A 15199-nucleotide genomic window follows, 5' to 3' on the forward strand; every position below is an offset into this window, starting at 1 on the left:
GACAGAGGTCTCAGGCTGCCTCAGATTACCCCTGGGAGGTGTGGGGTGGGGGAATATGATGGGGAGGGAGGGGTGACGAGTTTTAAACCTCGTCACCCCTGGTGGGGCTCGGGGAGGGAGACTCTGCCAAATTGTCTCCACCCTTTCCAGGCCTCATTTGCTCTAGCGCAAGGATCTGGGCAGTTTCCAGGGATGGGATCCGGTTATAATAATCATTATGGTACTTGTTAAGTGTCCAACCCCATTTCCTTGTATCCACCCCAGCGCTTAGTCCGGTGCCTGGCACATAGTAAGCGCTTAACAAATACCACAATTATTATTACCAAGGACGCAGTATTGTGCTAAGCTTTGGGATAGATCCAGTCAGATCAGACACAGTCCTTGTTCCACAGAGGACTTAAAGTTTAACACGGAGGGGAAAGAGGTATTCAGTACCCATTTTACAGATGAGGGGGCAGAATAATAGAGAGGGTAGATGACTTGTCCAAAGGCACACAGCAAGAAAGTAGTGGATAGAGCGTGGGCCTGGGAGTCAGAAGGTCATGCGTTCTCATCCCAGCTCCGCCATTTGTCTGCTCTGTGACCTTGGGCAAGTCGTTTCAGTTATCTGCACCTCAGTTACCTCATCTGTAAAATGGGGATTGAGACTGTGAGACCCACGTGGGACAGGGACCGTGTCCAACCCGATCTGCTTGTATCCACCTCAGTGCTTAGTATAGTGCCTGGCACATAGTAAGCACTTAACAAATACCAGAATTATTGTTATTATTTTTATTAAGAAAGTGGTGGAGCTGGATTAGAACTCAAAGCGTCGCACTCCCAGCTTGTGCTCTTTCCACTAGCCATTTCAGACCATGAGCTGCCCTAATTGAAACAAAGCCAGTGAGAAGTAAAACTCCACAGACGATCCTAGCTGGGTCCAGGTCAAGAGCCATCTGAATCTAAATTTCCCATTTCTTGGGGCAGGGAATACGTCTACCAACTCTCTTACGTTGTATTCTCCCAGGCGCTTAGTACAGTGGTCTGCACACAGGAGGTGCTCAATAAATGTGATCGATTGACCGTTTGACTGGGGAGGTGAAATGAGTTTTTGAAATGAACTCCCTCTGTCTTCACCTCTGGTTGACTGTGGCTTTCCCCATCTTCAAAACCCTTCTGAAATCCCATCTCCTCCAAGAGACCTTTTCTGATTAATCCCAATTAATTAGGAGAAGCTGTGTAATCTAGTGGAAGGAGCACAGGCCTAGGAGGCAGAGGACCTGGGTTCTAATCCCTGCTCTACCATTTACCTGCTGCGTGACCTTGGTCAAGTCACTTGGCTTCTCTGTGCCTCAATTCCCTCATCTGCAAAATCTTCAATTCGGTTCTTCCTCCTACTTAAACTGAGTCCCGTGTGGGACCCAATTATTTTGTATCTACCCCAGCGATTAATATAATGCTTGGCACACAGTAAGTGCTTAACAAATACCATTATTATCATTGTTGTCATTATTACCAATAATAATAATAATCTTGGTTCTAATCCTGGCTCAGCCACTTAGCTGCTGCATGACCTAGGACAAGTCATTTCATTTCTCTGTGCCTCGGTTACCGCATCTGGAAAGTGGGGGTTAAGACTGTTGAGCCCTATGTGGGACAGGGATTGTGCCTGTTTATCTTGTGTCTATGCCAGAGCTTGGTACCGTGCCTGGCACATAGTAAGTGTTTAATAAATTCCAGAAAAAAAAATCTCTCATCTGCCAACCCTATGTCCCCACAACTTCCACTCGAACCCTTCCAACCACCTGAACACTGGGTACTGCCCCCTCGTAGCACTTACATACATATCTTTAAAACTTTGTTGCTTCCCCCTGCTTAGTGGAAAGAGCACCAAGAGCTTGGGAGTCAAAGGACGTGGGTTCTAATCCCGATTCCGCCACTTGTCTGCTGTGTGACCTCGGGCAAGCCACTTAACTTCTCTGTGCCTCAGTTACCTCATCTGTAAAATGGGGATTAAAAGGGTGAGCTCCACGTGGGACAACCTGATTACCTTGTATTTACCCCAGTGCTTAGAACAGTGCTTGGCCCATAACAAAGTAACAAATACCATTATTGTTATTATTATTATTATTGGACTGTCGTGTCTGTCTCCCCTGCTAGATTGTAAACTCCTCCAGGGCAGGAATCATGCCTGACTACTTGTTTTGTTTTGTTTGGTTTGTTTTGTTGTCTGCCTCCCCTGTTTAGACTGTGAGTCCGTCATTCGGCAGGGATGGTCTCTATCTGTTGCCGAATTGTATATTCCAAGCGCTTAGTACAGTGCTCTGCACATAGTAAGCGCTCAATAAATACGATTGAATGAATGAATGAGTCCTAACCTTATTGTCCTCTTCCAAGCACTCAGTGCAACTTCCTGCCCAGAGTAAACCCTCAATAAATACTGGTAATTGAGATTTATCGAGATTAGTCATTTTTATTTCTCATCTGGCATTTACAGATTACAGTAACAATTTCACTAATCAAGTACATTATCATTATCTATTGTTGAGATGTACAAATCTCTTAATTAGGTGAGGTGCATCCAGATGTATCACCTCCTGCTTTGAAGCCAGCAAGGAATGCATCCTCAGATCCTTAAAACATTTAACTAGCCGAAGACACTCATTGAATGAGAGAATATTTTCTGGGCTTTATCTTCCACATTCATTTTAGTTCTTCTCCGGCTGACTTACTTATCGTCTCTTAATGTGTTATTTGAGTATAATTGTTTAGAGGAGCAACGATACTATTCATCATCTACGCTCTTTCACTGAGTTTTAAAAATCATTATTATGGCTATTATTACATCTTCCACCTCATATCACAAAATGTGCATCGGCCAAGCATACTGTAGAAATCTAGCAGCGGAATAAAATTCTTCAGGGTGTGTTCACATCGTTGTGTTCATTAGTCTTACTTGCTCTTTGGCAGATCTTAGACTTTGTGGGCAAGACACAGCTCGCCCTTTCTCAGCTCTGCCCTAGAAATCGGGCGGGGTTAAGGGAAATAATAACAACTATGAAATAGTAAGCACTCAATAAATAGGATTGAATGAATGAATTTGTTAAGCGCTTACTACATGCCCAGCACTGAAGTGGATATAAAACAATAGAAATGGACACAGTCCTTGTCCCACATGGAGCTCACGGTCTAAGTGGGAGGGAGAATGGGTATTGAATCCCATTTTTCAGATGGAAAATGAGGCTCAGAGAAGTGAAATGACCTGTCCAAGGTCACATGGCACGCTCGTGGAGGAGAGGAAACTGGAAGCCAGGTCTCCTGGCATCTCTCCCTGCAAAGGGAGATCTGAGCGCAGAGGGGGATTTGGGATAGCAGCTACCTGAATTTAATTCCTGGGGGTTTCAGATTTGGCAATAAAATAATCCTTTGATAAATAGTGAAAATATATCATTTTATATGATTATATCTGAAAGGTCTCACCCTGATACTTATTTTCCCACTAGTCCATCCTCAAGGTCATTAGTAATTGTAAAAGCAATAATAATAATAATGATGGCAGTCATTATCCTAACAGCAAAGTCCAAGTTTAGGGTCTCCTGCAGAAGCCTGCTGAGGGTCTTTCTGGGCTAATATTTAGAGGGGTTGTCTTGCCCCCCCCCCAATTGCTTATGAGGAAACTGAGGCAAACGAGGGGGAGGGAGGGTGGAAATTGACTGTTCAGAGATTATGATAGTAATAGTATTTGTTGGGCACACACTAGGTGTAGTGTACTGAACCGAACCTTAAGTTAGCCAGGGCAGAACAGGGGAAGAAGCCAGAAGACCCGGAGTCCCCCTCCTACTCCCCACTAACCTTCCAGATTTGAAAGTGCCAAAAAAGGAACATCCTCGGTGAGAATCCCCTTGGAGATGAAACTTGGGAGCAGTCCCAGTTGTGGAACAAAGGGGTTCTAGGAGGATGGTTAGGACGGGAAGCTGAGGGGAGAAGGTGGTCGAAAGAAGAGTTGTGCAGGGGAAGTGGCCAACTTGAAGAACCAACAGATGTCCCCCTCATTGAAGGGATGGGGCAACAGAAGCTGAGTCTTTGCTAGTGATATGGCACTGGCTGGACCCCTCCACGCCTCCACACCCACTTCGCCTCTCACAGAACTATTCTGCTCCCTCCGGATTCCAGAAAACCTGCTCCTTGAAGCAAAATTTTAGCCCCAGCTCCACGTTCTCCCCCAGCTTTTGCCTCGCCCTTTCAGTTCTGCGGCCCACCCCCCAAAATAAGGCCACCGCCCCTTCTAGTCTCCTTCGGCAGGACTCCCCCAGCCCAAAAAAGCCCCCAGAAGCCTTCTGAGTCCGTCCTGGCCGGGGCAGTAGGGCCCATTCGGCCCTGGTTCTCTTCTGCTGACGGAGCTGGCCCGGGGCTTTGAGCTCTGGGCCTCCTTTCTGAGTTCCCCTTCCGGTGGGGGTTTGGAGGTGACGAAGCTCACTGAGCCCTCGCTGCCCAGGAAAAATGTTGGGACGGTAGTCCTCAGTGTCTCAACTCCAGGCCGACTTTGCCCTCTGGCCTCCTTCCATTTCTCAGACTGGCTCTACCTGGGAGCCCCAACGGCAGTGGGGACGCCCCCCTCCCCCTCTTCAGGGAACGAAACCAAGCCAGCGTGGCCGCGGTTTGGACCGTTCATCCCCTACAAAGAGAAAGATATCATTCTCCCGCTTGACCTCGGCTCAGGGAGCCGCCCCCGCAGGTGGCTCGGGGCCGCCCCCCGGGGCCACCGAAGACGACGGGGTGGTCTAGGGACGGGACGGCGGGGTCGGTGATCACCGACAGGGAGAGGCTCCGCTCGAGAGGAAACTCGCTCACGCTTGAGCGGAGCCATTGGTGATCGGCGTCTAATTCGGGAAATGACTGTGGTGCGTGGGTTGGAAGGGGGTCTCGGAGGGGCTGAAAGCCCACCTTAGGGATCAGTGACCAGCCCTGACTTCCTGACTCCCGGAGAGGATCCGAATGGCCCGCCCCAAGAGCTCTGGACTGGAGGGTGATGGGAGCTGAGCCGAGGCTCTACTCCGAGCTCCGAGCAGCTGCTGCTGTTGCTGCTGCTGACGACCCTTCCTGGACCTACTCCGAGCTCTGAATAATAATAATAATAATAACAATAATAATATTTGTTCACTAAACCCTCATTTCCCCTATTAGCTCCCTCTTCTCTGCTTCCTATGCGCTTGGAAATGTACTCCTTAAACACTTCGATTTTCACCCCATCTCATTGTACTCTGCCATTCCCCCTATCTATAATTCATTTCATTTTCTGTCTCCCCCTCTAGTCTGTAAACTCCTTGTGGGCACTGAGCGGGTCTATGAACTGTATCCTATTTTCCTCTCCCAAAAGCACAGTACAGTGCTCGGCACACAGTGAGTGTGCAATAAATACACGCGATGGCTCGATGGATTAGATGCTTACTACTTAGCAAGCACTAAGCTTCCATTTCTGTTGTACTCTGCAAAGCGCTAAGCACAGTAAGCGCTCAGTAAATCCAATTGATTGATTGTGCTAAGCGCTGGGGTAGATACAAGATCATCAGGTGGAACACAGTCCCTGTCCCTCCTACTCTAAGTAAAGCCACAGACCAGAGTTTCGGGTGAGGGACAGGGTTGGCCGTTTGAGGTTTTTGGTGAGAGGGTTCAGCTGAGGGCCACGATGCCCACTGAATCCCCTTGACCTATCCTCCCAGCCTGCCTCAAGTCCTGCTTGGAGAAGCAGCATGGCTTATTGGCAAGAGCACGGACCTTGGAGTCAGAGGACATGGGTTCTAATCCTGGCTCTGCCTTTTGTCTGCTGTGTGACCTTGGGCAAGCCACTTAACTTCTCTGTGCCTTAGTTATCTCGTCTGTAAAACAGAGATTAAGACTGTGAGCCCCATGGGGGACAACCTGATGATCTTGTATCTACCCCAGCACTTAGAACAATGCTTGGCACATAGTAAGCGCTTAAGAAATACTGTAATTATTATTATTATTGTTATTATGCCCAGATGTTTGGAAATCTCCATCTGGGCTCTGGGAGCCACTGACACTTTCAGGGAAGATGAGGGAAACCAGTATAAAGACAGACACGGCTTTTCCCAGCTCCCAAGAAGAAGGCCCGGAAGCTCTGGGAGACTCTTAGCTCCGGGGGGGACGGGGATGGGGTCTAACAACTCTTTCGTATTGCATGTTCCCAAGGGCTTAGTAGTGTTCTACATCCAGTAAGTGCTCAATATATACCATAGGTAGATCGACTGACTGATAGATTGATCCTTAACCACCTCTCCGGCCCAACCCGTCCAGAGAGAGGCCACCTTCAATCAATGAATCAATCAGTGGTATTTATTGAGTGCTGTCTAGTGCCGAGCACTGTAATGAGTGCTTGAGAGAGTACAGTATAACAGAATTAGCAGACACCTTCTCTGTCCATAACGAGCTTACAGTCTAGAAGGGCTTCAGGAAGAGTCTGGACAGACCTGGACTCTGGAACTTCCCCAGGATGGCGACAATTGCCCCCTTCCCTCTAGACTGTAAGCTTCTCTCTGTGATAATAATAATAATATTTGTTAAGCACTTACTATGTGCCAGGCACTGTACTAAGCACAGGGGTAGATACAAGGTAATGGGGTCAGGCACAGTCCCTGTCCCACATGGGGCTCACAGACTCTCTGGACTCTAAGCTCCTTGTGGGAAAGAAATGTATCTACCAACTCTGCTGGACTCTACTCTCCGATGCTCTGTGTTCTGCAAAGAGTAAGTGCTCAATAAATTCCACTCATTGATTGATTCCTACCTTCTGGGTTCTCTGATGACCGGCTCTCTCCCAAGAGGCGACCTGAGGTAGTGGTTTCTCAGACCCCGTGGAGGTAAGCTCTTTGTGGGCAGGGAATGCGTCTGTTATTGTTTAGTTGAACTCTCCCAAGCGCTTAATACGGTGCTGGGCACACAGTAAGCACCCATTAAATACGATCGACTGACTGACGACGTCCTACTGGCACGGGGACCCCAGACCGACTGAGAGACGGGAACCCCGAACTCGCGGCCCCGTAGAGCGAAGGTTCCGGGCAGACCAGCCACACCGGCCCCTCCACGGGCCCCGGGGGGGGGGGGCGATCACCGAGCCGTGGGGTTGCCCCCTCGGTCTCCAACTTGGCAGCAGGTGGCGAGGAAGATGGGAGGGAAGGAAGGGTCCTGAGCGGGGATCCCTGGCCGCTGAAGAGTGCCGGAGGGGCCTAGGGAGGAGGTCACCGCTCAGAAGAGAAGCCAACAGAATCGAGTACCTGTCACAGCCACCACCAGGAAGCCAGCCGCAAGGAAGAGAAGCCGCATGGCTCTTCCCAAGCCGTCACACACCAGGCCCAGAGAGGAATCTCATCCCTGGAGAAGCGGCCAGCAGTTTCCGTCCTTCCTCCGTCTTTTTTTCCCTGTCTCCGCTTCTCTTCTCCTGTGCGTCTTCTTTTCCCTCCCTCTTTGCCCTCCCTTTTCCCTTTTGCCCGCTCGGGTCTTCTGGCTGTTGTTCTATGCCCCCTTTGTTTCTCCTCCGAAGTTGCCTCCGTTTCTCTTTCTCTCTGACTCTCACGCCTCTTGTTCTTTGATTGTGGTTTTGGTCTCCAGGAAGCGGGCCTGGGGAGAGAGGGGGTGGCAGTGAGCACCCCCGAATGTCGCTGCACAGCTGCTCCACTGGCAGGGCGGCCTGCCAGGGCGGCTGGGGGAAGCTGGGGAGATAGGGGAGGATTCCGGGGTTGGGAGGCGAGGCCAGAAGGAGAGGGGGACCCCCCAACAAATGCAACGGTTTGACTCACATCCCCCACTGCACAGTGGGTTGAAAATGGACAGAGCCCTGGACTGCCAGAACCCGGAGGACGTCCATCTCTTGGTGGGCAGGAAGGGAGACATCTCCATCCCCCGCTCAATTCAGCACCCGTGGGATTTTGCTTCTGGATTCCCACGGAGGATTCCAGGTCACGAGCAGGAGGTGCTCCCTTCAAGACCTCTGCTGGGAAATTCCCCAATGGGATTTCCAATCCCCCTCAGCCCTCTCCCGCCCCCGCCCCCCAACCCTCTCCTGCCCAGGCTGGTAGGGACCAGGGGTCAGTCAACATCCCACGAAGGAAACTTGTTGTCTGCCAAACCCACACCCAACTGGGTCTGCTTTGCAAATATCGCATCTACCCTAGTACTTAGTAACTGGACTTGGCAGATACCGGAGAAGCAGCATGGCTTAGTGGAAAGAGCCCGGGCTCAGAGGTCGTGGGTTCTAATCCCACCTCTGCCAGTTGTCAGCTGTGTGACTGTGGGCAAGTCACTTCACTTCTCTCTGCCTCAGTTACCTCATCTGTAAAATGGAGAATAAGACTCTGAGCCCCACGTGGGACAACCTGATTATCTTGTATCTACCCCAGTGCTTAGAACAGTGCTTGGCACATAGTAAGCGCCTAACAAATACCATCATCATCATTATTATTATAGCAAGTGCTATCAAATACCCCCTATTATTATTATTACTATTAGTGCATCCTAAGAGCTGGGGGTCATTTTCCCCAAGACCCTAAAAGTTGCCTAGAGAGGGAGAGAGCCCCAGAGAGAGACAGAGACAGACACAGAGACAGAGAAAGAGAGAAACACCTGCCCCGTTCCAGAGGGGCAGGTCTTCTCCCTGGGGATGATGTGTTGGGACCGGGCTCTGTCCCCCAAGCTCTCTCAGATGCCAACTGTGACTCTCCGAGGGGTATCTCTGGCCCTATCCATGGGCCTTAGAGCTGGGAATCTAAACTTTCCCTCTTTGGCTTTAACTACCATTTCGACCTCTACCCCATGTTGGGAGGGGGCTCTGTCCCCCAAGCTCTCTCAGATGCAAACTGCGACTCTCCGAGGGGTATCTCTGGCCCTATCCATGGGCCTTAGAGCTGGGAATCCAAACTCTCCTTTTTTGGCTTGAACTACCGATTCCACCAAAACCCCACTGGGCTGGTTTCCTTTTGACCCAATCTCGGTCTCAGTTCGCCTCCCTTCCGAGAGCAGGGTGAGGTGGAGAGAGTGAGGCGAGGACTGGGTTCCTGGAGAGGTATTTTAGAAGTTGGGTAGCCAAGGTGAGATTTCAGGCAATTTGAGGCCTAACCCTAGTGCCGAGAGCACTTGCTGCCCTCTGGTGGACTATAGATCACATCTTGGGGTGCCTTGGGCGAGGCGGGGTGCGGGGGCCGCGGGCGCAGATTGTCATCTTGAAGGTCCCGAGGGATCGCCCTGTAAATGGTAGGGTTTGGCAGTAGGACAGAATCATCTGGGCCGCAGGTCCGACATCGCCGCCCGGTACGAGAACCACCGGCTCCATCTCCGTGGCCAAGATGGACAGGGGTTGGGACCGAGCCCGGACCGGGACTGCCGGGGACCCCGGGGACTCCAGGATCGGCCAAGAGGCGCCCTCTTCTCAGAGGGTACGGACCGAGACAAGCCGACTGGGCTAGTTCCCCCATAAGGAAATGTGTCGCATCGCTTCAGTGTCTCAGCCCATCAATCAATCGATGGTGTGTATTGAGCACTTCCTACGGGCAGAGCGATTTCGCAGGCACTTTTCCAAGTCTCCTTCTGGTCCTGGAAGTCCCCTGGGGAGCAGATTACACAAGAGCGTAAGCAGTGCTACACTTCATCAGAGCAACAGCCTTTCCAGATTGGTTCTTTATCTCTGCCAGCCGCCTCAAAGGATTCTGAGAGGAGCAAAGCGGTAACTTCCCTTCCAGATCTCCATCTTCATGAGTAGGTTTTTTAATAATAATAATAATAATAATAATAATAATGATGATGATGGTATTTGTTAAGCGCTTACTATGTGCCAAGTACTGTTCTAAGCACCGGCATAGATATAAGGTAATCAGGTTGTCCCACTTGGGGCTCCCAGTCTTCATCCCCATTTTACTGATGAGTTAACTGAGGCACAGAAGAGTTAAGTGACTTGCCCAAAGTCACACAGCTGAGCCGGGATTAGGTCCCATGACCTCTGATTCCCAAGCCCGGGCTCTTTCCACTAAGGCTCGCTGCTTCTCTTTTAGTGGCTAAGGTGGTGGCGAGGAGAGGGGTGGGGCTGGGAGTGGGGGCAGTCCACATCAACCCAACCCCCCCAGGAAGAAGATCTGCCCCTCTGGAACAGGGCAGGTTGAAGGATGCCCTCCCCTACCTTTAGACCGCTGAGAAGATCGTGCTTTTATTAATCAAGGATGGCCCTGATTAAGGAAATCAGGATCCCAAGAAGTGTGTTGTACTGGTAATTTTATTCTGCTGTTTTCCTCACTGTTGTGTCGTTATTCTTTTGGGGTTTTTTTTTTTTACAGCATTTATTAACGCTAAGTGCTAGGCACTCTACTAAGTGCTGGGGTAGATTCAAGCTAATCAGGTTGGACACGGTCCATGTCCCACAAGGGACTCACGGTCGTAATCCTCATTTTACAGATGAGGTAACTGAGGCACGGAGAAGTTACTTAACCTCCCCGAGGTCACACATCCGACAAGTGGTGGAATCCTCCTGATTCCCAGGCCCATGCTCTACCTACTAGGACACACTGTTGTAGTTCAATTGTTTTTTGCTGAACTTGTCCGTTTTTGTTGGTTTTTTCTTTCCTCCTGTGCCTGACCTCCCTCCAGGGTCTAGATTGGGAGTCCCCTGTGGACTGGGGAGCCGGGTATAGTGCTTAGCACAAAGTAAGTGCCTTAACAAACATCAGAACTCATGATGATGCCTTATCTCACTATGACACGGGAGCAGTGGTGACCAGACCTCTGAATTTAGGACTGAGGACTTAATTTTGGAGTCTGGTTGGTGAACAGAAGCTTAGAGGGATCCTCACTGGAAACGGAAATGGAGGGACCCCTTCGGGGCAGCACCCTCACTCCTCCACTACAGGGGAAGTCCTCTCTTTGAGGGGGTGAGATGCCCTCCCCGCCTTCCTGAGGTCAATAGCGGCAAGAATGGCAAGGGTCTGTGGGAAGTGTGGCCTAAAGATATAGCGTGGCTCAGTGGAAAGAGCCCAGGCTTGGGACTTGGAGGTCATGGATTCGAATCCCGGCTCTGCCACTTGTCAGCTGTGTGACTGTGGGCAAGTCACTTCACTTCTCTGTGCCTCAGGTCCCTCATCTGTAAAATGGGGATTAACGGTGAGCCTCATGTGGGACAACCCGATGACCCTGTATCTCCCCCAGTGCTTAGAACAGTGTTCTGCACATAGAAAGCGCTTAACAAATACCAACATTATTATTATTACATTCCAAGCGCTTAGTACAGTGCTCTGCACATAGTAAGCGCTCAATAAATACAATTGAATGAATGAATGCTGAGAAGCAGTGTAGCCTAGATAGAGCACGGGCCTGGGAGTCTGAGGACCTGGGTTGTCTGCTGTGTGATCTTGGGTAAATCACCTAGCTTCTCTCTGTGCCTCAGTTAACTCTTCTCCAAAATGGCGATATGGACTGTGAACAACCTGATTAGCTTGTATCTACTTAATTGTAATAATAATTATGGTATTTGTTAATAATAATAATAATAATAATGTTGGTGTTTGTTAAGCGCTTACTATGTGCAGAGCACTGTTCTAAGCGCTGGGGTAGATACAGGGTAATCAGGTTGTCCCACGTGAGGCTCACCGTTAATCCCCATTTTACAGATGAGGTAACTGAGGCACAGAGAAGTGAAGTGACTTGCCCACTGTCACACAGCTGACAAGCGGCAGAGCCGGGAGTCGAACTCATGACCTCTGACTCCCCAGCCCGGGCTCTTTCCACTGAGCCACACTGCTTCCCAGTAAGTTAAGCACTTACTATGTGCCAAGCACTGTTCTAAGCGCTGGAGTAGATACAAGGAGCGCTGGGGTAGATGCAAGGTAATCAGGCTGTCCCACCTGGGGCTCACGGTCTTAATCCCCATTTTACAGATGAGCTAACCGAGGCGCAGAGAAGTTAAGTGACTTGCCCGAAGTCACACAGCTGATTAGTGGCGGAGCCGGGTTTAGAAACCACAACCTCTGTCTCCCAAGCCCAGGCTCTTTCCACTAAGCCGTGCTGCTTCTACTTAGCGTTTAGTACAGTGCCTGGCAAATAGTGATGCTTAACAAATACCACTCCCCTCTCAGGATGGCACCTGGAGAGTTTCCAGTCCTCTGCCAGTCTCGGCTACGGGAGGGAGAGTCAAGCAGAGGCCTGTCCTTCCATTCCTAGCTTGGGCAGTGGCTAGCGAGTGGAAGGCCACCTGCCACAAATCAAAACTCAGCTGTGCTGGGCGGCAGCGGCACGGGAGAGAGTCGAGGGGGGAGACTCGAGTCTACTGCGTGGAAGATGGCGGTGGTAAACCACTTCCAGATTTTTACCAAGAAAACTATGGATCCACTACCAGAACGATTGTAAGTGGAGAGTGGGGTTTTCTGGGAGAGATGTGTCCACGGAGTCGCTATGGATCGGAGACGACTCGACAGCCCAAGACATGAGCGAATACCGTTTTTTTTAAAAAAAAGGAGTTAATAATAATAATGTTGGTATTTGTTAAGCGCTTATTATGCGCAGAGCACTGTTCTAAGCGCTGGGGTAGATTTACAGGGTAATCAGTTTGTCCCACATGAGGCTCAGTCTTAATCCCCATTTTCCAGATGAGGTAACTGAGGCACGGAGAAGTGAAGTGACTTGCCCACAGTCACACAGCTGACAAATGGCAGAGTCAGTATTCGAACCCTTGACCTCTGCCTCCCAAGCCTGTGCTCTTTCCACTGAGCCACGCTGCTTCTCTGAGTTTAGTTGAGTCAGGGCCTGGAGGGAGAGAACAAAGGGGCTTGTCTGTGACATCTGAATTTTCCGAAGTTCAGGAGCAAGAATACCCACCAACCCCTTGCTCACAAGCGTGGCTCAGTGGAAAGAGCCTGGGCATGGGAGTCAGAGGTCATGGGTTCTAATCCCGGCCCTGCCGCTTGCCAGCTGTGTGACTTCTCCCGTCTGTAATTTACTTACCAGTGTCCCTTACCAGGTGCGGGGCACTGGACTAAGCGCTTGGGAGAGTACAATACAGCAGAATGTTTAGAGCACGGGCCTGGGAGTCAGAAGGTTGTGGATTCTAATCCCGGCTCCACCGTGCCTGCTCTGTGTGACCTTGAGCAAGTCACTTCACTTCTCTGAACCTCATCAGTAAAACGGGGATTAAGACTGCATGTCCATCCTGATTAACTCGTATCTACCCCAGAGCTTAGAATCATGCTTGGCACATAGTAAGCACTTATCAAGTACCCTAATTATTACTTCTTATTTACAGAATTAGTGAACAAGTTCCCTGACCATAATGAGCTTATAGTCTAGAGACTGTAAGAAACGACAGGTGAAAGCCAGATGGGAGGCTATCCTAGGCAAGGAGGGGGAGGGAAAACAACTCTCCCAAGGACCTTGGAGTCCCTTTTTGGGGAGTTCTCTTTTTTTGCATAGATTTTTGCTGGCTAAGACAGGAAAAGCCTTTGGCCGGGGGAGGGAGGAGCCTTTTAGCAACAGCTGCAAGAGCAGTAGCTAATCAGGAGGGACTGAGTGGGGTATTGCCCACCAGGGCTTTCCTTACGCCTAAGGCTACGTGGGTATTCCCTTTCTCCGTCTGGACTGGTGCTCCTGTCTGTGTTTATGTTGTCTATCTGAATCCTGGTCCCTATCCACATCTATATCTATGCTTTTATGTCTAAGTCTGGGTCTGGGCCTGTATCTGACTATCAGAGTGCTAGAGAGAGAGAGAAAGAGAGAGAGTTTCCCCTAAATGGGGATTGAATTAATTAGTTTTAAAATCCATTCAGTATTTTACGTGTGCCAGGCCCTGAATATTGACATCTAAAATTGCCCTACGACGACGGATTTGTTTTTACATTTGGGGAGTCAGGGCCTTTTGGATTGAATTTGAGAATTAGTGCCAAATGGCCCTGAATACTCAGTACAGAGCTCTGCACGTAGTAAGCACTCAGTAAATACCGTTGGTTGATTGACTGTGTGCAGAGAGGGATGCAGACAGGGGAGACGGACAGAAAACAACTTGTGTGTATGTCTGGATCTGCCTGTATCTGATAATCTGAGCGTGTGTGTGTGAGAGAGAGAGAGAGAGAGAGAGAGTGTGTCTCCTCTAAACTGGATGTGATTAAATTAATTAGCATTAAAATCTGTTTGGTATTTCATGTGTGCCATGCCTTGAATACTGACATTTAAAATTGCCCTATAAAGATGGATTTGATTTTATATTTTGGTAGTCAGGGCTTTTTAGATTTAATTTGCTATTTGGTGCCAGGCAACACTGAACACTTAGTACAGAGTTGTGTATGTAATAAGTGCTCAATAATTACCACTGATCGATTGTGTGCAGAGCCTTCAAGGAGTTTACAGCCAAAAGGGGGAGGCAGACAAAAAACAATTTATAGATTGTCAGGGGGTAAATGCTTAAAGAGCAGGGTATTAATAACTAGAGAGGGTGAGGCTGGATCGGTACTGTTTAGAATCTGGTTTGGATTAGTTATATCGATAAATATCAATAAGTATGTCCCTATTCCCCCCGCCTCCCACCAACCTCGCATGCCCCTCCACCTTCTGTGGTCTCCTCCCTTCCCGGTTTGAGAAGAGAAGCCAATTTAAAAAAATTATTTGCGAGGTGGAGGTATTTGTTAAGTGCTCCCTATGTATTATTATTATCGTGGGTCAAGCTCTGTTCTAAGCACTGGGGTAGATATGAGTTAATTAGGCTGGACACAGTCCCAGGGCTCACGGTCTAAGTAGGAGAGGGAGAACAGAGGCACAGAGAGGTTAAATGACTTGTCCAAGGTCACACGGCAAGCGATTGGCAGCAGTGGGATTAGAACCCAGATCCTGGAGCTCTTTCTACTAGGTCAGTGCTGCTTCTGATTTGATCCGTTCCTGCTCTTTAGTTCCCACTTGAGACACACGGGGGGGGGGGGGGGGGGGGGGGGGGTAACAATGAAAGATAGAGGAACTGTATGAAAATGGCATGCAAAACAGCACATCCTCGTTTGGGCCCTTTTAAAATTAGGCCTGCTGCACCCCCTTCCCCTTTCAGAGAACTAGACCTTGCCCTGCTTTTGGAAGGGGTGGTGGGAGGGAGCGAGGGAAGGAGGGAGGGAAGAAGCCCAAATATGAAAGCGAAAGGAGAATCCTGGTGATGGATCCCATCGGAATCTGGGAAGTGGAGGGAGGTGAGACCGGG

The 15199-nt window shown here is 49.6% G+C and overlaps 1 protein-coding gene and 1 non-coding gene across 5 annotated transcripts in view; one reads left to right on the forward strand and one right to left on the reverse strand.

The window, feature by feature from the left end:
- CD6 (CD6 molecule) overlaps positions 1-7607 on the reverse strand; it is a 51387-nt gene extending 43780 nt beyond the window's left edge. For 2 of the 4 annotated variants that reach the window (XM_029061047.2, XM_029061048.2), the window contains exon 1: positions 7272-7607. In XM_029061047.2, the coding sequence (XP_028916880.1) occupies positions 7272-7320 (49 nt within the window). In that variant the 5' untranslated portion in view covers positions 7321-7607. The remainder of the gene's footprint in view (positions 1-7271) is intronic. The other 2 variants (XM_029061049.2, XM_029061045.2) reach the window with 1 other exon arrangement.
- Positions 7608-12097: 4490 nt separating this feature from the next.
- Positions 12098-12234, forward strand: LOC114810935. Its single transcript, XR_003758624.1, has one exon. It is a non-coding gene; the product is annotated as a small nucleolar RNA SNORA7 (small nucleolar RNA).
- The last annotated feature ends 2965 nt before the right edge of the window (positions 12235-15199 follow it).

This window comes from Ornithorhynchus anatinus, chromosome 3 (assembly GCF_004115215.2).
Source record: "Ornithorhynchus anatinus isolate Pmale09 chromosome 3, mOrnAna1.pri.v4, whole genome shotgun sequence".
Lineage (NCBI taxonomy): Eukaryota > Metazoa > Chordata > Mammalia > Monotremata > Ornithorhynchidae > Ornithorhynchus > Ornithorhynchus anatinus.